The sequence below is a fragment of the Sorex fumeus genome, unplaced genomic scaffold, assembly GCF_029834395.1.
Source record: "Sorex fumeus unplaced genomic scaffold, SorFum_2.1 ptg000044l, whole genome shotgun sequence".
Lineage (NCBI taxonomy): Eukaryota > Metazoa > Chordata > Mammalia > Eulipotyphla > Soricidae > Sorex > Sorex fumeus.
The window spans coordinates 20,507,862-20,535,413 of NW_026606101.1; the positions used below are offsets into that span (position 1 = coordinate 20,507,862).

Here is a 27,552-nt window from a genome sequence, read left to right on the forward strand (position 1 = left end):
GCAAGTGTTCTGCCCAGTTCGTCTCTCTGGCCTCACGGCCCTCACCTGCCCCTGGGCCCAGGTCACCTGCTGTGATCTGAGGCAATGACCTCAGCTCATTTTGTCTTTCCAGCTCTGAGAGGCTCTTTCTGGTCTGGCCAGTGGCTTCTGGATTCCTTCTTCTGCGGCTGCAAATTTATTTCTGCTGCCTGGGTTCAGCTCCCTGGGAGTCTTTGTCAGTGGGTAACACTGATGCCCGGGGTGCTGTCAGCCTGTGATTTGTGGAACGTATGAGGGGCGTCTTCATGTAGCTCCCCTAAGCTTTGTCATCAGTGAGGCCCACCGATGGTCCCTGTCTTCATTTTCCTTCACTCCCCTACCAGCCCCACCTAACAAGTCCCCCAACCCAACACTCCTGCTTCCTTCTGCCCCTTTCAGCTCCAACTCCTCCAAGGTTCAGGCCTGCTATTCCTCCTTTAGGTCTTCCCAGTCTCTGCCCTTCTCTTTCTGGGAGCCTGAGGGCCTGGCTCCCACCCTTGCAGCACAGAGCTTGAAGCCCCAGGGGATTCTGCTGCTAAGGGCCCCAAGGCTGACCCCAGAGTAGAGACAGCCCTGCATGAGGGCATGTCCTGGGCAACTGTTGGTTCTTTTAGGGAGCCCCATGCTTAGCTCAAGTGTGGGGGAGGCTCAGTTCCCAGTGAACAATACTCTGGTATTTATGGAGGACTCCCGAACTTATGTCTTCTGTCCACTAGTAAACATTGTGTGTGTGTGTGTGTGTGTGTGTGTACACACAACCCAGGATGAAACCTAAGGCCCCTTTCATGCAAAGCATGTACTCTGTCCCAGGTTATGTTCAGCCATTTATGGCTCCTTTTTTTTGGCGGGAGGTGTGGGGGGTCATACCAGCTTATTCCTGGCTATGTTCAGGGATCACTCCTGGTGGGGCTCAGGGAACCATATATGGTGTCGGGGGGTAGAACCTAGGTCAGCTGTGTGCAAGGCAAGCAGCCTACCTACTGTACTAGTTTCTGTTCATGGTTGTTCCCCTCCCTCCCCCCGGGGTGGGGGCAAGACCCAGCAGTATTCCGGGCTAACACCCAACTCTGTGCTCAAGGATCACTCATGATGGGCTGGACGGGGGCACAAATGGGATGCTGGGGATCGAACCCAAGTCAGCCTCATGCAAGGCAAGCACCTTACCTGCTGTACCATTGCTCTGGCCCATGTGATGATGCTTGGGGGGTAGTATGTAGTGTCACAGATTGAACCCTGGACAGGGCATTTTCTTTACCCTCTACTACTGTGCGCAAGCCTTACCCTCTACTATATCTCTAGCCCCATTTTAATTTTCAATGTTGTTATTTGGGCTAGACCTGGCTGTTACTCAGGGTTCACTCCTGGCAGTACTCATACTTTGCATGTGCTCAGCCCATTAAGCTATCTCTACAGCCCTTCCAGCTCCTTTTGTTTTGAGGGTGGGGGGCAGGGGTCATCACACCCAGCAGTGCTCAGGGCTTACTCCTGGCTCTGTACTCAGGGATCACTCCTGGTGGGGCTCTAGGGAACATACGAGATATTGGGTGTTGAACCCGGGAGGGCTGTGTGCAAGACAAGTGCCCCTATCCAATGTACTAGCACTCCAATCCCTTAAACTTTTGTTTGGACCATCTTTCACCCTGAATACATTTCCCCTTTCCAGCTTTTGCCTTAAAAAAAAAAAGTTGGTGGGACCTGGGGACCAAAACCTGAGCCTCACACATACAAAGCAAGTGTTATTCCTCTGAGCTATGTCCCAGGCCCCCAGCTTTGCTTTTGATCATGAGAACCCAGCGTTAAGACTGGGCATACAGGCCTGGGGGAGGGAACATGGCCTCCCACCTGGGGAACTTCTCCACCTCCCCCGACCAGATGGGTGAGACTACCCTTTGGTGCCTAACATGGCATTAAGCCTATCCCAGTTGCCCAATCCCCTGGCTGAAACTGAGGCTTCAATACGGGCTGTCAGGAGGGCAAGGAGCTGAGGACAGCCAGTAGGGACAGCCTCTGTGCCCCCCTACAGCACCCCCTTGACAGCATGGAAGATCTTTTAGCTGACAAGTACTGGCTCTCATCTTCCCCGCGCCTGCTGTTAAGGGGTACCCTGGCTCCCACTGCAACTCCCAATGCAGACAGCCGCCTCACCACGCCTTCCTGTTCCTCCCAGGAATTCGGATGCTGGGCTGGGAAAGTTAGGGGAAGACACAGGGCAAATACCTTCAGGCAAGACCTCTGGCCTCCCTGGGATTGCAGAACTTTTTTTTTCCAAAAAATCAACAAAACATTTAAATGGAGTGGCTTGGGGGCCACACCCAGAAGTGCTCTGGACTCCTGTTGCTCCAGGCAGTACTTGGGGGACCAGCTGGCCTGGGTGGGTTCAGGGTAGGGAATCAAGCCCTATCCACTGCTTTCAAAGTGTCTTTAAGTCTGTACTCTCTCCAGTTCTGAAATTAAAAGTTAGTTTTTAGCTAGAAAATTCCAGGAATGTTTATCAATGATCTAGCCTCTTCCTGTTGTCCATATTCTGCTATTATTTGTACATTCATCCGGGCGTGAAGTTTCATAGTAAAGATGGAAAAGTTGCTCACAGATTTGAAGTGGGAAGAAAAGTAAATTTCTCTACTGGTATATGGGAATAGTGGTAGCAATTGTAGGGTAAAATGGAAATCTATTCACTTTATTTGGTTATTATTATTTTTAAAAGATTTATAGTCACTTATTAGTTTGACCAAATTTATTAATCTTGATGCAATTCTTTTAAAACCCAATTATTTGGGCTGGTCAATTTAGCAATGCAGAAGCCTGGGAAAAACAGAAATCATTTGTGGATAAACAAATTAATTTTCTTCCCTAATTTTTGAAGAATAAAACAAAAAGTTTTTGGAATTGTTTCAAAATGTTGGGTTTTTTTCCACTTTGGCTTTTTCCATTTCTACTTTGAGGTCATCTCCTTTGCTCTTGGTTATTTTGTCTTGTCAGTTACTTGTTCCTCCCAGGTCATTCTCTAACCGGTCAGCACCTTGCCCCCCCCACCCCCATGCAGCACCTCAGACTGCTCCCCATGTGCCAGTCTTCATGAATCTGTTATTCTGAAAGTAGATTCCTTATCAGCACTCCAGGACACCAACTCTGGTGTCCCTATCTGCAGTGGAGGCAAAGCATGGGGACCACAGTCTGCAGGGGAAAATGGTCTTAGTGGATGGATGTTTTCAATGAAAAAGTTTTCTTCCCTTGGTTAAGAATCCCGCCACTGGGCTAGAGAGAGTATGAACGTAGACCCTTACTTGAATGCTTCAGACCGTTTGGATTCCTGGCACCACATCTGGTGGATGCGGCCACAATGCTGGATGCGGCCCCATCAAATTAAAAAAAAAAAAAAGGTCACAAACAGTTCAGTGTTGGTCTACCGGAGCAAGCCCTTCTTTGGGGGACCCAGCTGACCAGTGATTCTGATTTTAAAGGTCCCTAGAATCGCAATGATCTTTACCCAGACAAATCAAAATATCCCCGGTCACTATGTCAGTGAAGACCCCATACCGAGGACAGAGCAAGTCCTGGGAGAATCTAGCATTTGTATGCATTCGTGTGTGGTTTCTGGGCATGCTAAAGAGCAGGTCATGTGTACATGTGTTGTGTGTGGGGGGAGTTGTCGGAAATAGGGCAAATTTCTGCTGTGCCACCAGCTGATGGAGATTTTCTCTAACTTGCCCCTTCACTTTTCCCTGAGAGGCACCAAACTGAGTTCCATACAACATCTGGGAAGCTATTAAAATTCTACTGAATGGGCAGTAGGATTTTAGTCCATCCCTGCACCACATGGTCTCCTGAGTATCACCAGGAGCAGTCTTGGAGCATCTCTGGGGAACCCCACACTAGTGGGGCCTCATATTGAACCACTGGCCTGCTGGGGTGAGAACTTCAGGCAAGAGCCACCCAGCACCTCTGCCTAAAAAAAGTGCAGGTTCTCAGCTCTGCCAGCTGAGTCAAGTCCTGGGGGGGTGGGTCTTGCTTTGGGGCACTGGGCCTCTGGTGGGGGCATAGTGACACCTCTAGGACAGAAGGTGCAGCTGACAGACATCTGCAGGCCTCGCCCGGCTGGCAAGGAAAATGGGACCATCCTGGCTGCTTGGGACAGAAGTCAGCCTTTCTCTTCAGTCTCGGGCTGGCAGTGGGGCATGGGTCTGTTTCCTTTAGGTAAGACTGTTCTTTAAGTGTGCGTTGGACAAGGACACCCCAGTGTTTTGTGTGTGTGTTTTGGGTCACACATCTCTCAGGTCCCAAGCTTGGATCTTTCTCTGTTCTGTTTTTGAGCCACACCTGATGATGCTCAGGGGTTATTCCTGGCTCTGCACTCAGGAATTACTCCTGGTGGTGCTCCGGAGACCATACGGGAAGCTGGGGATCGAACCAGGGTCGGCCACGTGCAAGGCACCTACCTGCTGTACTATCACTCTTGCCCCACCCCGATGTTTCTTGTGCTCCTTCTTAAAAGTCATACTTCCCCAGGACTCCGATTCTGGGGCCCACAGGCTTTAGAAGTCTCCTGTGGCTCCGGCTGGCAGTGGGGCTCCTCCTCACCCCCCATCTTTCAGTCCTCTGGTTTTCAGAGACCCCTTCCTCCCTCAGTATCCCCACTTCCCGCGTAGCTGCTGTGGGTGGCCAAGGGTAAGCATGCCCACCAGGCCTGAGAGGCGGGAACCAGGCTCTTAGTGCTGGGCCCTGCAGTGGGGGGCTCTGGCCGCAGCTGGGACATGTGGCAGGGGGCTTCTGGTTCCTATGCCAGTGAGGACGGTGGCTCTGCTCTTGGGTCATTTGTACCCTGTTCCCGATGGGAGCGAGGGGACAACTCAGCTTCTGGAGCTGAGCGCATACAACTGAACCCTGAATCTAGGGGCAGGAGATGCCACTTGTCACAGGTCTGGGCGGAACACATAGCAGCTCACAGCTGGCTCCCTTGGGGTCCCCAAGTGCCTTTTAGTCTCTGCCGGCCACTCACTGGAGGATCTCAGGAGGGGACTGTGTGCCCCATGGACTCCTTCCACAGCGGCCTCAGCAGGGGGGTGTCTTGTCCCCTGGGGCTGTGGGGACTGAGCCATGGGCAGACAGTGATTCCGTGAGAGTTTATTGGTCCTTCGCATCACAGCTCAGTTACCAAGGTAAAGTCACAAACACAATTGCAGATAAAAACATGGAAAATGATATAAAAATAAATTGAAGGCTACTTTTATGTTTACGGAATTAAGTAGTGTAATAAATACTATAATAAGCAAAAAGCTTCAATCACACAATTCAGTTTCACTGAAGTTACAGTAGTGTTTGTAAATCTTTTTTAAAATTTAAGTTACAAATATTAAAGCACTGAAAAACTAGTATAAAATTGAATTTTGGCACGTAAGTGAGCTCTTATGTCATTAGTACTGGACAACCTGGGACAATGAGGAAGCCATTTCTCACCTACTTTTCTGAGGTACAACTATCGAACTAGGTCAGCAATGTGGCTGAAATACTTAACATACGGCGTACAATCTTTGAGTTAACTTTCCCTTTTGAGGAGCTCAAAGAGCAACCCAGAGCTTATTACTGTGCAAAAATTCTCCAAAATCCTAATCGACTTTAGGAGGATATTATTTTTTTTTTCTTGCAACCTGCAGGACCCAGTGTCCAGGCCTCAGGTCACTGAGCAACCTCGGGGGGCTCTGCAGGGCCACACCCGAGGGTAGTAATCCCTTTTCTTTGATTTCGGCATTTTTCTTTCCAATCAGAAATAAAGAAAAATCCCACACATCAAAACCTAAGAGAACCCATAACTTCAGTGACTGGGGTATCACCACACGCACTCTGGGTGAGAGAGAACTGAAGCCGTGAGCAGGAAAGCTGGCAGGGAGCACACGAGCCCTTGGAGGACGATGTCTCTGCTGGGTCCCTGCTCGGGCCACGGCCAAGGCCAGTCTACCACATGGCATGGCCCCACACTGTGGCCTGCAGCAGCAAGTGGACACTCGCCTTCACGGTAGAAACCCCCCCATCCTGGAAGGGGCTCCTCCCAATCTCAGTCCTCAAAGAGCTCGGCCCGCATGCTGCCGGCGCCTCTTCTCTGAGGCGCGTGAGTGCGCCCCTAGGAATGCCCTTTCGCCATGGTGCCCTTCACTCCTGAGCGGGCTGAGGTGGGCCTGTGGAAGCCTCAGCCAGTTTTGCCATTTTTTTTTTTTTGGCTCTTAAACTTAAAAACTTTTTAAACTTTGCTTTTTTCTTTCTTTTTCCTTTGTTTTCAATCACAGTTTCATAGATAAGTTGAGGTAATCACAGCTTCCCCTCTCAGAGGAGAGGAATCGGACCGTGGGGCGAGTTGGTGAGAGAGCATTTCTATGGGAAACAGTCAGAACCAAGACCACCACGTAGTACAGCCCCACGCAGTGGGAAGACCCGCATCTAAAGAGGGCGGGCACGGACCCCTCTTTAAAAACTCTTGTGCAGCAGCCAGGATAATGGCTCAAGCTCCTGGATCCAGAGCAGTCATTTAAAAGTCACAGCGAACTGGAGGAAATGGGCCTCCAGTCCTGCACCCCGCCCCCCACCCCCCCATTCCTAAGGCTGCTCGTTTGAGTTTTTAAAAAGAGCTCGGTAGAACTATAAGCTACAGTAACTCATTGCTTTTTTTTTTTCTTCTTAAATCAATTGCACTTAAGATCTAGGTTAAGGATTCTGGAGCAGAGGCGGGCCAGCATGGACTTGAGCCTCTGGCCAGCCAGAAGGCAGGGGCAGCTGGACCCAGGCTCCTTGGTGGGGCCTGAGCTGGGAGTGGAGCACATGGGCCTTTTCTCGAGTCTGTCTTCATGCAAGATTTTGAGTCAATGGAGTTTTGTTTGTTTAGCTTCAAATACATTTTTAAAAAATTCCATTTTGCCAATGAGCCCTCAGAGGCTGCTTGGCTACTTGCATGTAGACCTCTGTGTGACCAAGCACAGAGACCCAGGTACTCCATCCTGTCTCTGAATGCTCTGCGCCAGGGGCCTTCTCTAACACCCTCTATGTTACTAGGAAACGCTGGTTTCATCTATGTGCTTCTTCCTAAGGCATGCAAAAAACTTGGTGAGATTCAGAAAGCATTTACAGTCTAGGCGGGCGGCTCGTTGAGATCCTAACAACTATCACCTAATATCAGTGCTGCGGCCGCTCCCGGCCCACACTTATTCTGGAAGCCGGGCACGAGGCGCGCGTGGCAGTCCCTTTTGTGTCAGGGTTCAGCTGAATGCAAGATAACTGGAAGAAATTCTAACTTGGATGTTGGAATTCTTTGAAATTCCTGGTCCTCAGGGGAGCCAACTACAATGCTTTGGGGTGTGATTTTTTTTTCCTGAAGTTTGTGGCCAAAAACCTGGCAAGGCCAAGGAGAGGGTCTGAACTCCCTCCATAAGCAGCCAGAGCCCTGGCTTAAGCAGGACCCTCCCCTGAATGAGACAGACTCAGCAGGAGGCCTTGAGCAGGGGATTGGTGCTGGTCTCCCAGTCAAGCAAGTCAGAGCCATGCCAGGAGGGGAGCACAAGACCAATCCCGGAGGGCCTGCCACAGGCTTCTGGAAAGAGAGTGTGCCTTCCCCTCTGCTCGTCCAGTCTGGGGGAAGTGTCTTCGGTCAGCAGCAGCTGCCGATCTCGGTCTATGCCGGCTCTGGGGTTGAGCTTGTGCCGTGTGCCCCCCAGACCCCCTTTGAGGTCCTGGTCTTCCAGGGGTGGTGACAGATTGTTTGGGCAGCCTGGGTTTGCCTGCATGCCAGGGGCTCCTCTGTGCGATTCCAAGGCTTCCCCTACTGCCCTGGCCCCGTGCCTCCACAGTCCAGACAAGGTTCCGGTACCAGAGCCGGGAGGCCTGGGACTACCCGCTGCACACACAGGGCGGCCTACTCGACCCACAGGTGTGAGGACTGATCAGTGTGCAGGAGATGCTCAGCGCCGCAGAGAGAGGAAAGACAACATGCACTCAAAGCCAGCAGGAAGGGCCCGGGAACAAAGGACAGCCCCTCCGGGAGGGTTTCCAGAGCAGACCCAGACACCCTCCGTCCATCTGTGTGCCCTCCTCTAGGGCTTCTGCTCAAAGAGGTCGTGATACTCCTGCTGCTCCAGCTCACGGTTGTACTTCTCGATTTCCCGGTTGGCTTCCTCCACGTAATCATTCATGAACTGGTCCATGACTGGCAACTCGTTAAGGAAGGGGGCACTGCGCTCTGGCCCAGGTGCAGGGGCCACCCCACAGCAGCACCCCCACCCTCCCTCTGAAGAATCCACTCATCTCTGACTTAGAGACGCTAGGGAAACTGCAGCCCCCAGAGGAACATCAGCCATCATCAAACCAAGGGGAAATCTAATTCCAGCTTCCAGAGAAATGAAGAGTTGGCCTCGATGGCTGTATGGCTGTGTGTGTGCGTGTGTGTGTGTTCCCAGAACACAGCCCGTTTCTGGGGTTGCCTGGCAGCTCCAGCAGGCAGCTTCCCAACAGATAGCCCCTCCATCTCTACCCTGCCCCCCACCTCCCAGCCATACTGCCCCAGATTCAAGGATACGTGGGTGAAAATCTGTCTTGTCACCAAAGAAGTTGACAAACTGGGTGCCATTATAGAAGTAGCCTGCAGGCAAGGGGTCAAGGTGGCGCTTCACCTGCAGAAAACATAAATTCTATTAGAATTGATTCCCCTCCCACCCAACTAGGGGCCAGAGGGATAGCAGAGGGGTTAGAGCACTTGCCCTGCATGGGGCTGAGCTGGTGCCACAGTACTTTAAGCACTGTCAGGAGTGACCCCTGGGCAGGGCCAGAAGTATAGCTGGGAATGGACCTAATCCCCCCAAATGAATGATCTTACTGGGGCTGGAGTAATAATAGCACAGCAGGTAGGGCATCTGCCTTGCACACGGCTGATCCTGGTTCAATTCTCAGCATCCCATATGGTCCCCGAGCACCGCCAGGAGTAATTCCTGAGTGCAGAGCCAGGAGTAACTCCTGAACATTGCTGGGTGTGACCCAAAAAGAAAAAAGAAAAAGATCTGACTGATATCTTCCATCACTCATTCACTACAATGAAGTAAGCAGAGATGGGGAGATGGCTCAAAGCACTAAGGCATGCCCTGCATAACACTGGATTGGCCCCGGGTTCAATCTCTGTGGGAGGCTCTGCTGGGTCCCAAGCACTGCTGACTCGAGCAGCATGCTATCACTGGGTAAATGCATGGAATTTCTGGTGTACACAGCAGGCAGAGCTGTCTGTGGGTGACCCCCACCCTTCCCCAGGCCCCCTCCTTCCCAGCAGAAAGACAAAAATCAACACCGAGTGAGACAGGCCACTGCCCCATGAAAGGCAAGAAGTGCAAGGCAGGAAAGGCTAAAGCCATTGACTGCTGGGAGGAAGTGAGGTGTTGTTAATGGGATTAAGCTCAACGCCCTGGGGGGTGGGAGGTTGGTCTGATAATGCTCAACTTTCCCAGGTGCCTACTAGCATCTCCTGGCATCACTTCCAAAATAAAGAACCTGGGGCCTGAGCTATATATACTACAGCGGGTAGGGTAGGTCATTTGCCTTGCGTGGCAGACCTGGGTTCGACCCCCAAAATCCCATATGGTCCCCCAAGCACTGCAGGAAGTAATTCCTGAGTGCAAAGCCAGTAGTAACCCCTGAGCATCACTGGATTTTTTAATATATTTTTTTTGCTTTTCAGGTCACACCCGGCAATGCACAGGGGTTACTCCTGTCTCTGCACTCAGAAGCTCCTGGCGGTGCTCAGGGGACCATATGGGATGCTGGGAATCGAACCCGGGTCAGCCGCGTGCAAGGCAAACGCCCTACCCGCTGTGCTTTCTCTCCAACCCCATCCCTGAGCATCACTGGGTGTGACCCAGAAAGAAATAAAAAAAAAAAAAGAACCTGCATTTAGATTCTGGATTTTTTTTTTTTTTTTTTTTGCCTTTTGGGTCACACCCGGTGATGCTCAGGTGTTACTCCTGACTCTGCACTCAAGAATCTCTCCTGGCGGTGCTCAGGGGACCATGTGGGATGCTGAGGACTGAATCTGGGTCAGCCGCATGCAAGGCCCTCAGATTCTGTTTAAGGTGGGCTTCTGGGGAACAGAAAAGTTTTCTGAGGTGTCCATGGTATTCTTTCCTGGTAGCCGGGTTGCCTACACTATACAAACTGGGTGTGAAGGGGCCCTCCTTCAGAGCAAAGCAGAGGGTTTGTTTATTACTGGCACTGGTCTCAAGGCTCCGTCAGCTTTGTCCCCAGTCCTCTCTGGACAAGGCTGCATGTGGGTGAGGGTGGGGCTGAGAACGGGAATCGCCTAGAGGGTTCATTAAGGGATCTCTCTTTCCCACCTGTTTGGAAGCAGCTTCTAGAGCTCAGTTTTTTTTAGAGATTTCAGTCTTGTTTTTTCTTTTTTTTGGGTCTGGGTGGTTATTTGGGCCACACCCATCTGTGCTCAGGGATCACTGCTGGCAGGGTTCGGGGACCACCTGGGGTGCTGGGGATCAAACCCTGGTCAACAGCAGCAGTTGCAAGACAAGCACGTAGCCTGAGGTCCTGCTTCTCCAGCCCTGGAGTCCCTTCAGGTTTAACTGTGGTTTCTCTAGGCCAGGGAGGGGGAGAGAAGAAGCTTCTGTCGCCTCACAGGAACAGAACAGAGCGACCTCTGATCACCGGCTCCTCCTCCAGACTCTCCAGTCCCCTCACTCACATGCCTGCCTTTCCTACTCAACTGGCAAGCGCAGATGGGAGCAGGGGTCTCTGCGCAAAGGGCCGTGCAGGTCCAGCCAGGTACTCACGTGGATATTCCGGATCTCCTGCTGGGTCAGCATCCCTCTGGTCTTCAGGGCTTTCCTCTGAGGCTTCTGTGCGAGAGGGAGGGCGGGCTCAGGTCCCCAGAGAGCTGACCATGTGCCACCAGCAGCAAGGGGTCAGGCTCTGGGGGCCAGGGCGTGACTCAGGTCCCAGTGAAGGAGGTCCCTGTGTGTGCCATGGTGTGGCTCCAACTAACTGCTGGCTTCTCCTGGAGAGACGACTTCCCCACCACTGAGCATGCTGCCAGGGTGGAAAAAGCTGCTGCTCTGCCGACTGTCCACCCTAAGCCCCGCCTGTGACACATGCCAGTCAGAATTCTATGGCGGTGCCACAGAATTCAGGAATTTCTCCAGATGAGTCTGAGAAAGGAACACCCAAGAGGGATGAAGCTGTGTGCTCTGCTTCTGTGTCTGGGACGGGCACTGCCCTGCAGCTGGCCTCAGGAGGGTTTTTACTCCAGTGTTCATTTCCTTTGTGGTCCTGGACTAGAGGAAGATCCCGTGTGTCTGTGCAACCTTCAGGGCCCCTCACTCAGGCTACCCAAACATGAAGACCCGGTCTGCAAACGACTCTTAAGTGTATCTTGGTTTCTCCTTTCTAGAAAGAGGCTGGGGACAGAAAATTTCTGGGATTGGAACATGGGGGTTTTTGACTTAGCTTCAGTGAAGATGAAATTCTGAGCTTTGAACTCCAGGTTGACCCCTGGGTCCAATAAAGAAAAAATGAAGTTAGGGGCTTGCGATAGGACTCATCTGGATAGCAGGTGGGCCACTTTCCTAGCATGCCAGGTTCAATGCTTTATTGGTATCTGTCTGCAGCACCTGGGCCTCCAAGCCCCACCAGGACAGATCCCCTGAGCACAATGGGGTATGGTCCCAAAATGAAACCAAAAATGCAATTATTACAAAAAGAAAAGAAAGAAGTTTCACCAAGGCCCTAGTTAAGCCTCCCAATAATGCTAGTTTCCTTTGGGAAATGGAACTGGACATGATCTCAGGGGACAGTCAGCAGGGTCTCCCTGCAGGAGCTGCCTCCGCTTTCCAAGCCTCCCCCAAAATACGGGCAGAGCAGGGAGGAGCAGACCAGTGGGGAAGACACAAGAAACAACGGGAAGATGGGCCAGAGAGAGAGAGCACAGTGGCTAGGGCACTTGCCTTACATGTGGTCGGCTCAGGTTCAATCCCCAACACCCCATATGGTCCCCAAAGCACTGCCAGGAGTAATTCCTGAGCACCGTTGAGTGTGACCCCAAAACAAAAACAAATGAGAAGCAATGGGTGGGGGGCTGTTCCAGCTGCAGCCCCAAGAGGGATATGCCCGTGTGTGCGTGTTTGTGCATGCATGTGTCTGTGTCTGCATGTTTGTGTATATATTTGTGTGTGTGTGTTGTTGTGTGCGAGTGTGTGTATGTGTGTGTGTTGAGCCGCACCTGCTTGGCTGACTGCCGCAGCCAATCCTTGACGCTATCCTCCTTCAGGGAGCAGCCGATGAACACCAGGTAGCTCTCCTGCGACCCACTGCCCACTGGAGGGGTGCTTCTGGAATCAGGGGGTGGGGTGGGTCCCTCTAAAACGGGCACGATGCTCAGCAAGTTGGCCAGAGTGTTGTGGCAGACCTCCATGGTCCGCTCAGAGTCTGGAAGAACACATGGTAGTTGCTGAGCTGCTGCCCAGAGAGGAAACAGCTTGCAAGCAGCAGTGGCAGCACAGATGGCTGGGTTCAGCCGCGCATGCAGGAGGGAAAGGGGGGCTCAGGGAGCACTGCCAGCTGCCAGCAGGGCTGTAGGGGGATCAGGAGGGCACCAGGGCTCCAGAACAGGGAGGTTCTGGGGGATGATGATGGAAGTTTCACCGGGCATCTACAGTATGTGAAAGGCTGTGAAGACCCACATGGCCTTTAGGAGCAGGTGCTGGCAGGAAGCGGAGGAGATGCTCCTTGTCATAGGCGGAGGGGATTCAGAAGAGGGCGGGTTTCAGAGGTCCAGAGCATGATCAACAAAATCAGTAACATGGATGGAAACAGGAAAGGTATGACTGGATTTATAGGTCTGAATACATAAGGAAAGTGCAAAATGTCCCTTAAAAAATTGGAGAAGGGAAAGAAATCCAAGCAGAAGCCAGCACGGTTACCGTTGAGTAAGGGATTAGGAGCAGGGCTAAGGGGGCTGGGGAGATGCTGACAGGTCTGGGCTGTGGGCTGTGTGAGTCCTGGGTCTGATCCCTGGCCCCACACGCAAGCACCCCTAGCACTGTGCCAGTAGGACCCTGTCTCCAAAAACCAAAGAAGAGGAAAGAAGAGGTGGAAGGGCAGGGATAAAGAATTCACTGTACATGCATTAGACTTGGGCTCAATTCCTGGTATCTGAAAGGGCAGGGGTGGGGGAAGGAAGGAGAGGTCTAAAATAAGGGAGGCGATGGGGAGGGAGGTGAAGAGAGAGGCGCTGAGACCTGGAAGTAGGAAGAGATGGGTATCAAGGCCTGTGGGAACTGGGCTTACGGAGGGGCCACAGGTGCACCATTAGTAACAGAAATCAAGCCCGAGGTAGGGGCTAAGGACCCGGGGGACGTCTCCATTGGGATGATGTCATCTACTTCTCCCTCTGAACCCAGGGGGCCCCATGCTTACAACTCTGTCAGTGACTCCCTGAAGAAAGAGCACCCTGAGGGCTCCCTCTTCTTTCCCAATCACCCCATCACTACTCCCTCCATGGGAGGCGGCCTGGAGGAGCTGTGACTAATGAGGCCCCGGCAGAGCCAGGTATCTAGACAGGACCCCTGTCTGTGGCACCCTGAAGGCTGAGGGGTGACCCAGGGAACATGCTGGCACGCCCTGAGTGGAAGTGCGGACACACATGCCTGTCACCTGGGTTCTCGGGGCGTGCTAGATGGCCTTGCCTCGCAGTCCTTGCCCAGTGGCTGATACCTGCTGGTCCCATTAGTGTTTGTCATCATAGCTGCAACTCCCTAACAGACACACTCCCTTCCTCCTTCCCCCAGAGTCCCACCCCTGAACTCCACTCTGAGACCAGAAACGTGCCTTTGATCCTCAGCACTGCTGACCCGCTACCCTGTCTCACTGCCCAGTAGACCAACTCCTACTTGTTTAGAGGCAGTACCTGACCCTATCCCAGGACAGAAAAACCTTAGACTCTTGTTGTTGTTTTTTTTGGCCACACCCGGTGGTGCTTGGGGGGACCATGTCATGCTGTAACTGAACCTAGGGACCTCCACATACACTCTGACCCTTTGAGCCAACTCTCTGGTCCTGGACAACCTTCCAGATGTCTAAGATTTATCAAATAGTCCTGTGAGACAGAAGGGAGAGGGAACGTGGGAAGCTCGAAGACCTTGGAAGACAAGGGTCAGAGTAAGGCCAAGAGGTACCTCATGGGAATAGGAGTGCAGGGTTTGCATGCAGGAGGCCTGAGTATTCCTGATTACTCTCCCTGGTACTGCATGGTTTGCTGAGCACATATAGGAGTGACTTCTGATCACTGAGCTCGGAGTAGCCCCAGAGCACTGACAGGTGTGGCCTCAAAACTAAAATAAGGAAAAAAGGAGGAAGAGGAAGACTGGAAGACAGTATAGAAGTTAAAGTACTTGCTTGCAGGCTGCTGACCCTGGTAAGTCCCAGGCACCCATGGTCACCTGAGCACAGAGACAGTAGTAGTACACTAGCATCTCTGATATGGCCTCAAACTTCTCCACAAAACCAAAAACTGGGTCAGAGCTAAAAAGCCCAGTGCTGCTACTCTTGCAGTACTGGTCTGGGAGAACCGAGTCTGGATGCAGGGAGTCATGGAGCGGGAGGATAGGGACTGGGCGGTCACCTAGGGAAGGGAGGGCACATTCATTCTCCGCTGTGGCCAGTGGTACTTGGGGGAGAGGTGGGCCCTTGGAAGAGGGGTGTGAGAGCTTGAGCAGCATCCCAATCCACACCCCACGCACACACGGAGCAGCGCAGCAGGGGTGGTGGACGCACACAGCAAGACATGGACACTGCAGTGCTGGGCTCCCAGGCCAGCCATTACCTGTGAATTTCACTTTGCCCAGGATGTGGTAGATGTTTCCAGAGAAGGGACTTGGCTTGATGGAGGACTGGATGGCTGGTGGAGAAAGAGAGCACAGCTGTCACCTACCAGGGAGGTATAGGGTCCCTCCTCCAGGGCACAGGAATCACACACTCTCCTCCCACTCCTTCCTCCCCAGCAGCTCTACCAGCGTTCCCTGGGGAGCGGGTACAACCCCCCAGATTGGCCATCAGATGGCCTGGCCACTGAATCCCGGGGCAGGGTACTCCTGGGCTCAAACTCCTCCACCTGTTTTCAGACACAAGTCCAAGGAGAAGGGACAGCACACAGAACAGCATAGAAGCAACAGGAAGCAACGCCCTCTCTGGAACATTCTCCTCTGATACCCTTGATGTGAGTCATTGAGGTTTATTTACCTTTACACCTAGCCACAAAACGTGTCTTCTCCAGGGGCCGCCCAAACCACACACAGATCTGAACCATAAGCGGAAAGACCGATCCAGCAGCAAATTTACCTTGATACCTTAAAGGATTTAAAAAAAAATTCTAAGTACAAGAAACTGAGGCATTGGGTATAATTACTATTTTGGGAGGAACCAGATGTCACTTACATCTGAATTTTTCCTTATTACATGCTATTTTGTGTTTCAAACATTTGCTTAAATATGGAAATCAAATCTTGGAACTGGGAAGCATGTTTGGCTCATCAGAATAGGGTGAGGATGCTGGTCTTACCTCCACAAGACTAGCAGTTCCTTGAAGGAAAAGACCCAATCTGTTTTGGAAGCCTGGTGGAGGTGGTCATTCCTGGTACCCTTGGGATTCTTTCCCAGGATCCCCCCCACCTCTTCTTTCAGCTCTCAACTCTGTGCCCCCATCTCACTGAGGACATTTCACAGACTATATTTGAATGTGTGCATTTTCTCCAGAAGGAAGGTGGGGCGGGCCATCTCTGCGCCAGTATGCCAATGTAGAGTTCAGCAGGTATTAAGATCTGCCACAGTATCATGCGGAGCACAGTTATAGGGATTGGAGAGGGAGTGTAGGAGGTAAGGCGCTTGCTTCGCATGCAGTCAACCCTAGTTAGAGCCACAGCACTGCACAGTCCCCCCAGCACTGCCAGGAGCAATCCTGAGCCCAGAGCCAGGAGTAGCCTCCAAGCACTACCGGCCATGGCCAGCAAGCAAACAAACAAAAAAGCATCAGGGCTGCATGTGGAATCCCCAATGCCCCATTATTGCATGGAGTTCCGTTCCTGGTACTGGGTGGGGAGGATCCCAGAGCATTAAGAAATTAACTTTATTACTAAGAAAAATTTAAACATGCAAAGCTAAAAAGAGTATAACAAACTCCTATCCCCTAACATGATCATTCCTTCTTTTCGATTATTTCCTTGAGGTGAATCTCTATGGCCGGCATTCTCTTCAGGAGAGGGGATAAGCACTTCCATAGCAATTTACACTGTTCCCAGCAGTAGGTGAGTATACAAGTACAAAACAACCACCTCCACATTGACTACGATAGGCATTTTTGGTAGATATCTAGGTGTTAAATACAAGAGGTGTTAATCAAAACAATAAGGGCCCATTTACTTTTCTGAATATTGCCTGTGTGGGACACTGTGACCATGGCTGCCACTTATACTTAACTCTCAAGAGAATGCAACACATCCCTGAGACTTCTGACTCAGAAAGCTTCTAGATAGTACAGTGGGGAAGGCACTTGCCTGCATGCAGCCAACCCCAGTTTAATTCCTGGCACCGAATATGGTCCCTGAGCACTGCCAGAAGTGATCCCTGAGCACAGAGTCAGGAGTAATCCCTGAGCACCGCAGAGTGTGGACTGAAAACCAACAACAACAACAACAACAACAACAAAACAACAAAAAGCCTTCTAAAGAACCCTTACACCAAAGAACCCTCACACTAGTCCCCCTCTCAGTGTGCTTTCAGCCAAGTCTGTGCCCTGAACTAGCTCACTGTGGCAATGAAGAATGAAGCCAGTATGAACTGGAGAACAAGAACCTTCCTGCGTGTCAGGATTGGGCCCAGAGCAAAGGCAGGAAAAGGGTGCCCATCTATCTCATTCCACAGGCTCCATGTTTCTTTCTGGCTAAGAGGTAACTGTATCATTCTTGTGTAAGGAATGGGTCACTGTGTAGCTGAGCAGGAGGCACATCAAATCAAAGTACAACTATTGGTAACATAAGAGTGCAGACAGGGGCTGGAGAGATAGCAGAGCAGGTAGGGCGTTTGCCTTGCATGCGGCCGAACCGGGTTCCATTCCCAGCATCCCATATGGTCCCCTGAGTACCGCCAGGAGAAACTCCTGAGTGCAGAGCCCGGAGTAGCTTCTGTGCATTGCCGGGTGTGACCCAAAAAGCAAAAAAAATATAAATAAATAAATAAAATAAAGGGTGCAGATAACTGAGAGGTCTCTCTAAATGGAGAGGGAAGTGTGGGAGGCTGGTGCGTCATCAACATGGCTGGTGGCTACTCTCGTGGAAACTGCACCTCACAACAATGCCTGGTGTACAATGATGCTGGTGTCACAGGGTTGCATGCTTTCTCGGAGGCAGTGGGATAGGACACTGCTTGGCCCATCTACTGGAAGGAAACGCTGGAGGACTGAACATGTTCTCATGTAAGAGTCTCTTGCCAGGAAGGTGGCAACTCCTTTGCTCTGTGCCAGCCATCTCACCCTCCCAAAGTGCTGGAGGAAACCCTAATGCGCTTGGTGTCTACAAGGCAATGCCCCAAGTCCCAACAGCTAGCAAAATGTCCCGCTTGGAACTGAGACTCAGAACCCCAGGATCAGCGGGATTAGGGACAGACTAGGGTCATTGCCTTCCTCCTAAATCACACCTATTCTATTTGTTTTTTCTTGTTCAGTTTTTTTTGCCACACCCGATGGAGCTTAGGGCTTACTCCTGGTTCTGCACTCAGGGTTCACTCCTGGCAGGGCTTGGGGACTACATGTGGTGCTGGGTGCAAGGCAAATGCTCTTTCCACCTTCTTATCTCTCTGGCCCATCCCAGCTCTTTTCACCTTCCTTTTTCTCTTTCTTTAAATAAATAAACCAGTGGGCTTACAAAAAAAATTAGTTTCTTTTCAAAGATGATACTTGCCAGCCAGGGAACATTAAATATCGAGATCGCAGCATCTGGGAACTTGAAAAACTACTGTCAGAGAGAATCATATCAATGTCTTCATTCCTTGGAAAATGTATAGAAAAAGTCATGTTAGGGAAATTCAGTTTAACTATACATTTCCTTCCTCCTCCCTCTCCCATCCCCCAAGCACACATCAATGTATATTTTTCTATAAAGTCGGTTGTATATCCATGTTATTTCACCTTTTCAATACTTGAGTATGCATCTCCTTAGAACAAAGACTTCCTGGGGCTGGAGCGATAGCACAGCGGGTAGGGCGTTTGCCTTGCACGCGGCCGACCTGAGTTTGATTCCCAGCATCCCATACGGTCCCCTGAGCACTGCCAGGAATAACTCCTGAGTGCAGAGCCAGGAGAAACTTCTGTGCATCGCCAGGTGTGACCCAAAAAGCGGGAAAAAATAAAAAAAGAACAAAGACTTCCTTCTAGAGAATCACAATACTATTGTCACATTCAATTCTTTTCATATTCAAAGAACTGAATATGACAGACCAGTGGTTCTCAAGGTTGACCTGAACAGACTTAAATCTACCAAAGCCAGGGTTGGAGTGAAAGAACAGCGGGTAGGGCATTTGCTTTGCATGCGTACAACCCAGATTCAATCGCTGAAATCCCATATGGTTCCCTGAGCATCACCAGGAGAAATTAGTGCAGAGCCAGGAGTAACCCTTGAGCATCACTGGGTGTGACCCAAAAAGCCACCCCTCCTCAATTAAAAAAAAAAAAAACAACCCAAAGAACAACTACCAAGGCCTGGGACGAGAGCAATAGTATAGTAGGGAGAGTATGTGCCTTGCATGCAGCCAACCCAGGCTCAATCCTTTACACCACATATTGTTCTTTGAGTCCCACCAGGAGATCCCTGAATGCAGAAGCCAGGACTAAGTCTCGATATCACTGGGTATGGCCCAATACCCCCACCGCCCAAAAAAAAGAAAAAAGATCATTTCTCACTGATGCTGTGCAGAGGGAGAGCACTTATACTGCATACATTGGAGGACCTGAGCTAGAACCTTAGTGTATATAAAAATAATCTGTCTATGTTTTTTATTGTTAGTATTCTTCAACTTTTTTACACTGTGGACTGATACCTGTCTTGTATTTATATATTTTTGTTTTTGGGTCACTACTGGCAGTGCTCAGGGGTTACTTCTGGCTCTGTGCTCAAGAGTCACTCCTGGTGGTGCTTAGGGGACCATATGGGATGCTGAGGCTAACCGGGCTGACCATGCACAGTTACTTTAACACTGAATATCTCCCCAGCCCCACCTGTTTTGCATTTATAATCAAGGTGGTAGACCAGTAGTTTTCAACTACTACGCATGTGAACTGACAACAGCCTGTGGACTGGTGGCTGAAATTACTGCTCTATGCCATGTCTCTTATATCTTATTATTTATTTATTTATGTTATTAAAAAATTTTTAATAGTGAGACATCATGAGGTACAGTTGCAGACTTACACATTTTTGTGCTTGGGTTTCAATTATACAATGATCAAATACCCATCCCTCCACTAGTGCCCATTTCCCACCACCACGGATTCCAGTATCCCTCCCACCCCCTAGCCCCTCTCTTTTATATCTTAGAGTTCCAAGGAACACTGGAAATCTAGACTTCCATCTCTGAAAGCAGTTTTGAAAACATGTTTCTGAGCCTGGCCTTTTGCCAACCTAGTTTCCGGCCCGGGGGACCCTGCCCCTAGAGGTTAGCCCCTCAGTCTCATGGAGGTCCCCAAGCACTGAGCACCACCAGGCTTAAGCAGCACTGCAGGGCTCCACCACTGAGTCACACGACCACCAGGCAGAGTGGGGCAGGGGTGGGGGTGGGGCAGTTGGTCTTACAAAAACCAAACCAAATCACCTGATGTCTACACAGATTCTGGTTCTAGAAATAGTGGAACGATCCTGCGGGTCATACTGGAATGCTGTGTCTGAGCAAGAGACTGGCCCTTGGAATGAAGTGACCTTGGTAAGCTTACCTGGTGACAATCCCATTTTCTGCAAGAATGAATGCCGCAGTAGGATTGGCCGCCCTGATGAGGCTCTGCAACTGAACCAGGAGAGGGTGCCTCTGCTCGGTGGTGAGACTAGTGAAGACCACGTTACTCACCAGGCCTGGGGAGCACACCAAAAATGAGAATCAACAACTGAGTCTTTAGAGTCTGGTTTGGTTTGGGGGCCACATTCTGCAACACTCAGGTTGCTCCCAATATGGTGCTTGGGAGGTTGGTTTTTTGTTTTTGGGCAATACGTGGCAGTACTAAGGTCTTACTCCTGGTTCTGCACTCAGGGATCATCCTGGAGTGTTCAAGGGACCATATGGGATGCGGGGGATGGAACCCGGCTCGGCTGGGTGCAAGGAAAATGCCCTACCCACGGGAGTATTGCTCTGGTTCCTTAGGAGGTTGTTTCTGGCGATGCTCGAGGTGGAGACAGGGAATCATGGTTTCAGGGATCAAACCCAGGCCCCCTGCATGCGGAGCATGCACTATAGCCTGCTGAGTCACCGCTCCAGTCCTCACTTTTCTGTCTTTCTGTGATGCTGGGGACAGAACCCAGTCTCGTGTACACTTTACCAATAAGCTATATTCGTGTCAAGAATCTTGATTGAGGGTGAGGACTCATACAAAGCTGGGCCCATGCTGTCTCCTTTGATCGCCCTCTACCCTCTTCCCTCTTCTGTCCCCGATCCAGTACTATTATCTTTCTGGGGTGAAAAGTCTTAGCCTGGTAACTGCCTCACTTCTAGACTCTTCTCTCTTATGGTGCCAGGGATTAAGCCCAGAACCTGATGCGCGTGAGGCATGGGCTCTCCACTGAGTTGCCTCCTAGATCCTGAAACTCCCCCACAGTAATTCTGCTTTCCAGAGGCTGCTAAGGCTGCTCTACCAAAAGACGCTTCCCATATACTATGCACTTAACCTAATCTGGACCCAATGCCTGTGATATCCACCAGTTCAGAACACAGATCTTTGGATGGAAGAGATGGCTCAAGGACCTGGAATGCATGCTCTGCATATGAGAGGCCAGTCTGATACGAATCAGAATTCCCTGGTTACCCACCTCCAGTACCTCTGGAAGCGACTCTCAAGCACCACTGAGCATAGCCCCAAAACTAAAGAATACAGACATTCAGCAGGCACTAATATGTATCAGGTAATGCATTCTATTCTCAAAAAGCAAAGAGCCAAAACGTCACACACAGATGCACAATTTCAAGCAAGGAGTAACAGATATTCACATAGACACACACAGTAAGAATGAGTGGGCTCAGGTAAGGAGAGGTTGTGGAATGTGAAAATAACAGAGTAAAATCCACAATTTGACGGAGGAGGGACCATAACTCACCATGCCAACATAACTATACTCTTCTATGATCATTCCTATTTTATTTTATTTATTTAGGATTTGGGGGCCATACCCAGAAGTGCTCTGGGACTTATTACTGGCTCTGTGCTCAGAGACCCATATGAGGTGCTGGGTTTTGAACCACGAATGGCTACATGAAGGCAAACACTTTAACTTCTGTACACTACCTCTCCAGTCCCCAGATACTACTTTGTGAAAAACTGTTACCGTTCATATATTTCCACTAGATAAGGACTACTGGGCCACAGAGACGACTCATCAGACCAAGTCCCTGCTTTACAGGCAGGAGGCCTGGGTTAGATCCCCAGCACCACAAGCTCCCCAGAGCATTGACAGGATCAACACCCAGGCACAAAAGCAGGAGCAAACCCCGAGCACTACCAGGAGTGTCTCTCCAAAACACAACAACAAAAAAGATGGGACTATTTTGGGTGTACAACTGGGGGATGGGCTATACCTGGCAATGCTCAGAGGAACACATGTGATCTGAAGCACGTTGGCTACATGCAGAGCATGATCTATCATCTTGGCCCATTTACATACTTTCATACAAAATCATAAAGAATATTTAGTAAAGAGTTTCCTTATTCTCCTCTGAAATCATGAGCCTTAGTTCTCCTCCACAGAGCAAAACTGATAAGATTCTATGTTTTCTTAGTCTATGCACATACGAGTACACAGGAATATACAAAATCATGTTTTCTGGTTTTGTGTGGTTGCCTTGGCCTCCCCACTGGTGCGAAGGCCACAAAGGCTATTCCAACTCCTGGTGAAGCCCAGGAGGCTAAGCATTGCTGGGGATCAATCCCAGGGCCCTGAATGTGGCCGGCTAGCACTCCACCCCTCGGAGTGATCTTCTGACCCCCAAAGCATGTTTTCCTGAATTCTTCCTACTCTCAAGGGTTCTATCTTCAAACTCTCTGAGTGTAATTTATAGTTGGAGCAGCACATGACCATGGAGTTCACATGGCCTTTGATTTTTTCCATTTCTAACAGGTTCCCCCACAAGCCTGGTCTGTGAGAAACTTTAACATTAAGATGGCTCACTCTCAGGAATGTCAGGGAAATCTAAAGAAGGTGACATGGGGGCCTGGTGGGTGGGAGAAAGTTGGGGAGTGTCCCTGTTCTTATGCCTCCTTAGAAAGACCATGCAGGGTGCTGTGAGAGACAGTGGGGACAGTCTATTAGACCTAATGCTAGAACCCCAGGTCTGGTGCAGTCACAGCAAGTGGCTAGCGTTGCTGGGAATTAAGGCCACATGAGGAGGCCAGGACCAGAAAGGGGCTCAGTAGGAAGCAGGAAGGGTTCTACAAAGATTAGTACATTCTGGAGATGGTGGACATGGGTATCAGATCCTGCAAGAAGCCAGTGAGATTGCCAGGATGGAAAAGGAAAATGACACAGGTATTTGGGCTGGAAAGAAAGCTGAATGGATCAGAGCACATGTCTTGCATGCAGGAGGCCTGGGTTTGATCCTCATCACCACCTGGTCTCCTGAGCATTACTAGGAGAGGCACCCTCATCCCACCCCTCTGAACACAGTGCCAGGAGAGACCCTTGAGCATTGCTGGGAGTGACTTCAAAGAAACTGAAAGGGGGAAAGAAAAAGAAAGGAAAGAATAGCCTAAGTTTTGTACTGAGGAGTAAGTAAAGGTCTAAAATAAGAAGCCCATGATGGCTTACACCTCATTTTAGTATCTTCTAGAACCTTGCATGTGGCTGACCCTGGTACGATCTCTGGCCCCACATGTGGTCCCCTGAGCTCATCAACAGTGATTCCTGAGTGCAGAGCCAGGAGTAAGCCCTGAGAACTGCCGGGTGTGGCCTAAAATCAAAAAAACAAACAAGGGGGTTTTGCTTTAGAGGGAAATAAGCAGAAGGATTATCTCTGGCATTCCTAAGGCCAGCTATGTAAACTGCAGCCTGCCAAGAGGAAACGCCACTTGTGAGGCAGGTAGAGCAGCTCTCTGGAGCACATACGAGTGGGTCTGTGCTCTCTTCCTCCTGCTCTGCATCGCGGAGCAGAGACATAGATCTGGACAAGGTCACACCAGCCTGGGCTGTGAGGGAATGGACAGCCAGGTCTGCTCACTGCCAAGAGTGAAGAAACATCTCTGAAGTCTCAGCAGCCCAGGAGAAACAACCATTGAGTACTCTGTCTACTGAAAGTACTGTCTTCTGAAAGCAAGGATGGTCTCTATGCTTTCTGAAAGTAGTTTCTTTTGAGCTTGAGGGTCCCTCTGGTGATGCTTAGAGGCTACCCCCAGCATGGTGCTTGGGGGTCACTGAAGGATTCAGGGATCAAACCCCTAGGCACTGCTGCGTGCAGAACATGAATTCCAGCCCTTTGCACCTCGCTCTACTCTGCCTCTAAGCCAAGGTTATAATGAGCCTTGCTTTCAGTTTAAGCACTGATATTATTTCCTAATCCCTGGATTTCTGTAATACCCATCATCTTGGGACTGCAATATAGTCCTTTTCTCATTGTAAAAAAATCTTTTGTTGTAAAAATCAGAGACCCAGAGAGTGTGACTCATGAACAGGAGCAAAGGGAGACACCATGTTCCCCCAGGACATGAAGTGTTTGCCTTCTGGTGGCAGATCCCAACTGCGACCTGGCCAGCAAATCTCTGAGGAGAAGAGAAAGCAAGTTCATCTCCTCTTCCCCAGACAGCCCAGGTCCATGGTGAGCCAGGTCAGACCAGTCACTAGGGACACCTGGCCCAGATGCAAAGAAAAAATATTTACCAAGGTACCGCCACCCCACATGTCCCTCAGAGTTCAGAAAACAGTGTAGGTGGCCTCAAAGTCATCTGCCCACACCTGATCACACTTCTATTAAGCATGGGGGTTGAACACGTAGCTTTGGGACAATGAGTTGGAAGGGAATAAAATTATCAAGTATTAGAGAGCATGTTTCTGTTTCAACCTTTCTAAAGGCTCTCCTCTGAGGGCTGAAGTGATAGCACAGCAGGTAGGGTGCTTGCTTTGCATGCAGCTGATGAAGGCTCAATTCCTGCCACCCCATGATCTCCTGAGTCTGCCAGGATTCCTGAGTGCAGAGATAGGAGTAATCCCTGAGCATCACTACTTGTGGCCCCAAACCAAAACCAACCAACCAAACAAACAAAAAAGGCTTTCCTCTCATGACAACAGCCCAGGCTCATAAGCAGTAAAAACCCAGAACTTTCCTCAAGCTCTGTGCTGGGCATGCTGTGCTTTTCCCATATGCAAGAGAAACAGGGGCACTGCTGGAGGAAGTGTCAAGGAGTACAAGGACAACAATAATCCCCTGCTCACAGGAGAGGGCTGGCGCCCACCCTTGGTGCTGACTATCATTGCCAAACACTTATCTAAGTTGCAGACAGTTCTCCAGCGTTATCTTGTACAACAATGTTTTCTCCTGTATTTTCTTTGTTTTTAGACCACATGGGGCAGTACTCAAGGCATACTTCTGGGTCTGTGCTCAGGGATCAATGCTGGTGGTACTTAGTGAACCACGTGAGGTGCTGGGGACTAAACCAGAATTGGTTGCCTTACCAATTATACTACCTCTCTGGCCCCTGTATTTTTTTTTTTCCTTGGAGGTGGTGGGGACCAAACCAGATGCAAGGCCTGCGCTCTACCACCAGGCTACGTCCCTGCCTTCTCCTCTGTCTATTTCAGACAGATGTCAAGGAAGGACGGAACTGAGGAGTTGTCCCGGATCCTTTCCTCCTTTTCCAACTCAAGCCCTCTATCTCTCTGTCATTCGATCTCTTGGACCTGACCTCCACAACATCTGCTTAATCAAGCTGGTTTGGATAACTGTGGGAAGTGCCAGACCACCTCAAGCCACTCTGCTTCTGGGGAGCAGTGTTTGAAAGACACGGGGACCTCTGAAAGCTGGACTTGAGATTCTCTAGTCTGGTCATCCAACACACACATTCGTCCCTCCCGTGACCAGCCTCCTGCCTGGCTTAGCACCCAGCTCAGCTGTTTCCCAAGACAATAGCTCTGGTATGCTCTATGTCTCCGCTCCCTGCAGACTGGCAATGGGCTCAGCAGGGAAAAATTATGTTAGGGACAGTGAGTTGTTTTCTTCTGTCTGATTTCTACTTGCTGGGTTGGGGCAGGAAGTCCAGACCCCATGTCTTCTCACAACAAGGAGCATTTGATCACCACGACAGGAAATTGGGAATTTATTCTGGGTCGCTAGGCACCATAGCTAATACAACTAAATAGTCCTGCTTCCAAAGTTCCCAGCTGGTAAGACAATTCAAGGTTAGGTGCACCCTACTGGAGATGCAGTTTTTCAACTTCAACAAGGTGTGGAAAATACCAGTGTAGGAAGAGGGAAGAGGAAAAGAAGATAAGCCCTAAGAAAGTCCTACTTGGTCATTCTCTGCACTCAGAAAAGGAGAACTATTCCAAGGTGTTGATTTAGATATTCAGTCCATGGATACTAGCTGCAGGTCAGGGCAGAAGCTGAGCTCAGAAGGGAACATTGCCATGGCAACTGAGCATCACTGAGATAAATTCTTGGAAGAAATCTGCCTATTAAATATGATAAAAGTAATAAATGTCAAAGTTTTCTTTGGACCGATTTTGTATGTTACAGATTTCAGAATGGTAGGTAGGAGCCTGAAGCAAAGTTTATTCAGAATTTGATTTCTTTTTTTTTTTTTTGGTGTATGCGCTTATTGGGGGTAGGTACACCCAGGGATGCTGAGGAGTAATTCCTGGTTCTGCACTCAGAAATTATTTCTGGTGGTGCTTGGGGGACCAAAGGAATGCCAAGGATTGAAGCAGGGTTGACCACATGCAAGGCAACATTTACCTGCTGTACTATAGCTTCAGCTCTGAAAGTAAACAGAATTTGAAAGGCATGCAAATAGGAAGTAAAGCATATAGCTTACCTTGTGAACACTGGTCAAGACATTTAGGAAAGAGAAATCTAGGGGAGAAAAGAAAAATATTTAAAGATCATGAATGACTTGTCACTGACTACTTTCCTCTAAAACATGAACATCACTGATACGTAAACTCACTTTGTGGAGGGGACAGTTTGTGGCACGTAGTGACCACAAAGAACAGACATGGTTCTGCAAAGGATCTTCATAGCCCTGAACCAAAGTTCTCTAAAACCAGGAATCCTACCCAATTCCCTACCTAGTAAACTCTTGGTAGAAAGTTTAAAAGGGGATACTGGGGGCAGGGGCAGTTCTCTAGACTGATTTTTTGAACTATTTTTTACTTGTGACCCTTTTCTTCTGAGAAATACAACATGGGTGAATGCTCCCAGAGATAACTCAAAATCATGACACCATTGGATTTTTTTTTTTGTTTTTTGGGTCACACCCGGCGAAACTCAGGAGTTACTCCTGGCTCTGCACTCAGGAATTACTCCTGGTGGTGCTCGGGGGACCATATGGGATGCTGGGAATCAAAACTGGGTCGGCCGTGTGCAAGGCAAACGCCCTTCCCGCTGTGCTATTGTTCCAGCCCCGACTCCATTGGATTTTAAAAAATTTATTCCATTAAACAAATTACTCCATAATTTCCTTGGTGGCAGCATGTCCTAGTCCTTTTATTTGATTTCTGAAAGCAGTCAGACACACACCATTTGGAAACCCATTTGGAGTGGAGTGACTTGGTAGATGACCACTTTGGGTTGTGAATCTGGTTCTCTTGCCTGATTCACTCGTGGTTTCTGGAAGACTCCACAGAAGAACACTCTTGGACTCTGAGAAAAGTCTGGAGCCATAGAATGAGGGAAGGGCCTTCTCTACCTGTTCCACCAGAACCGCCCTCTGTCCTCACTGCAGATACCTTCCAGCAAAGTGCTCTCCTCCACCAAGTGCCCAAGCCCGGGGCTTTGCAGTAAATGCTCTGAGGGCCTCCCAGGGCTCTGGTTACTTTCCCAGAGTATAATGGTGTACAGCATTATACACCAGGGACACCTAGGAAAAGGTTGAGCAAAGCGCCCCCCTTGAGCCATCTTTTGTTTGGTTATGGGGCCACACCTGATGATGCTCAGGCTCAGGAATCACTCCTAGTGGTGCTTGGGGAACCATCTGGGATGCTGGGGATTGAACCCAGGTCCACAATGTGCAAGGCAAGCACCTTACCTGCAGTACTCTCTCCAGCCCCTCAAGACATCTTTTTT

At 50.0% G+C, this 27,552-nt stretch overlaps 1 protein-coding gene across 1 annotated transcript in view; it reads right to left on the bottom strand.

Annotated features, from left to right (window-relative positions):
- Positions 1–5,123: 5,123 nt before the first annotated feature.
- The window catches only part of DNAAF9 (dynein axonemal assembly factor 9), a 125,946-nt gene continuing 103,517 nt past the window's right edge, over positions 5,124–27,552 (bottom strand). The window contains exons 29-37 of the mRNA XM_056121428.1: positions 26,303–26,340; positions 20,015–20,150; positions 17,991–18,077; positions 15,280–15,386; positions 14,864–14,938; positions 12,263–12,468; positions 10,818–10,883; positions 8,573–8,666; positions 5,124–8,203 (exon numbers count right to left, since the gene is read on the bottom strand). Of these exons, the coding sequence (XP_055977403.1) occupies positions 8,091–8,203; positions 8,573–8,666; positions 10,818–10,883; positions 12,263–12,468; positions 14,864–14,938; positions 15,280–15,386; positions 17,991–18,077; positions 20,015–20,150; positions 26,303–26,340 (922 nt within the window). The 3' untranslated portion in view covers positions 5,124–8,090. The remainder of the gene's footprint in view (positions 8,204–8,572; positions 8,667–10,817; positions 10,884–12,262; positions 12,469–14,863; positions 14,939–15,279; positions 15,387–17,990; positions 18,078–20,014; positions 20,151–26,302; positions 26,341–27,552) is intronic.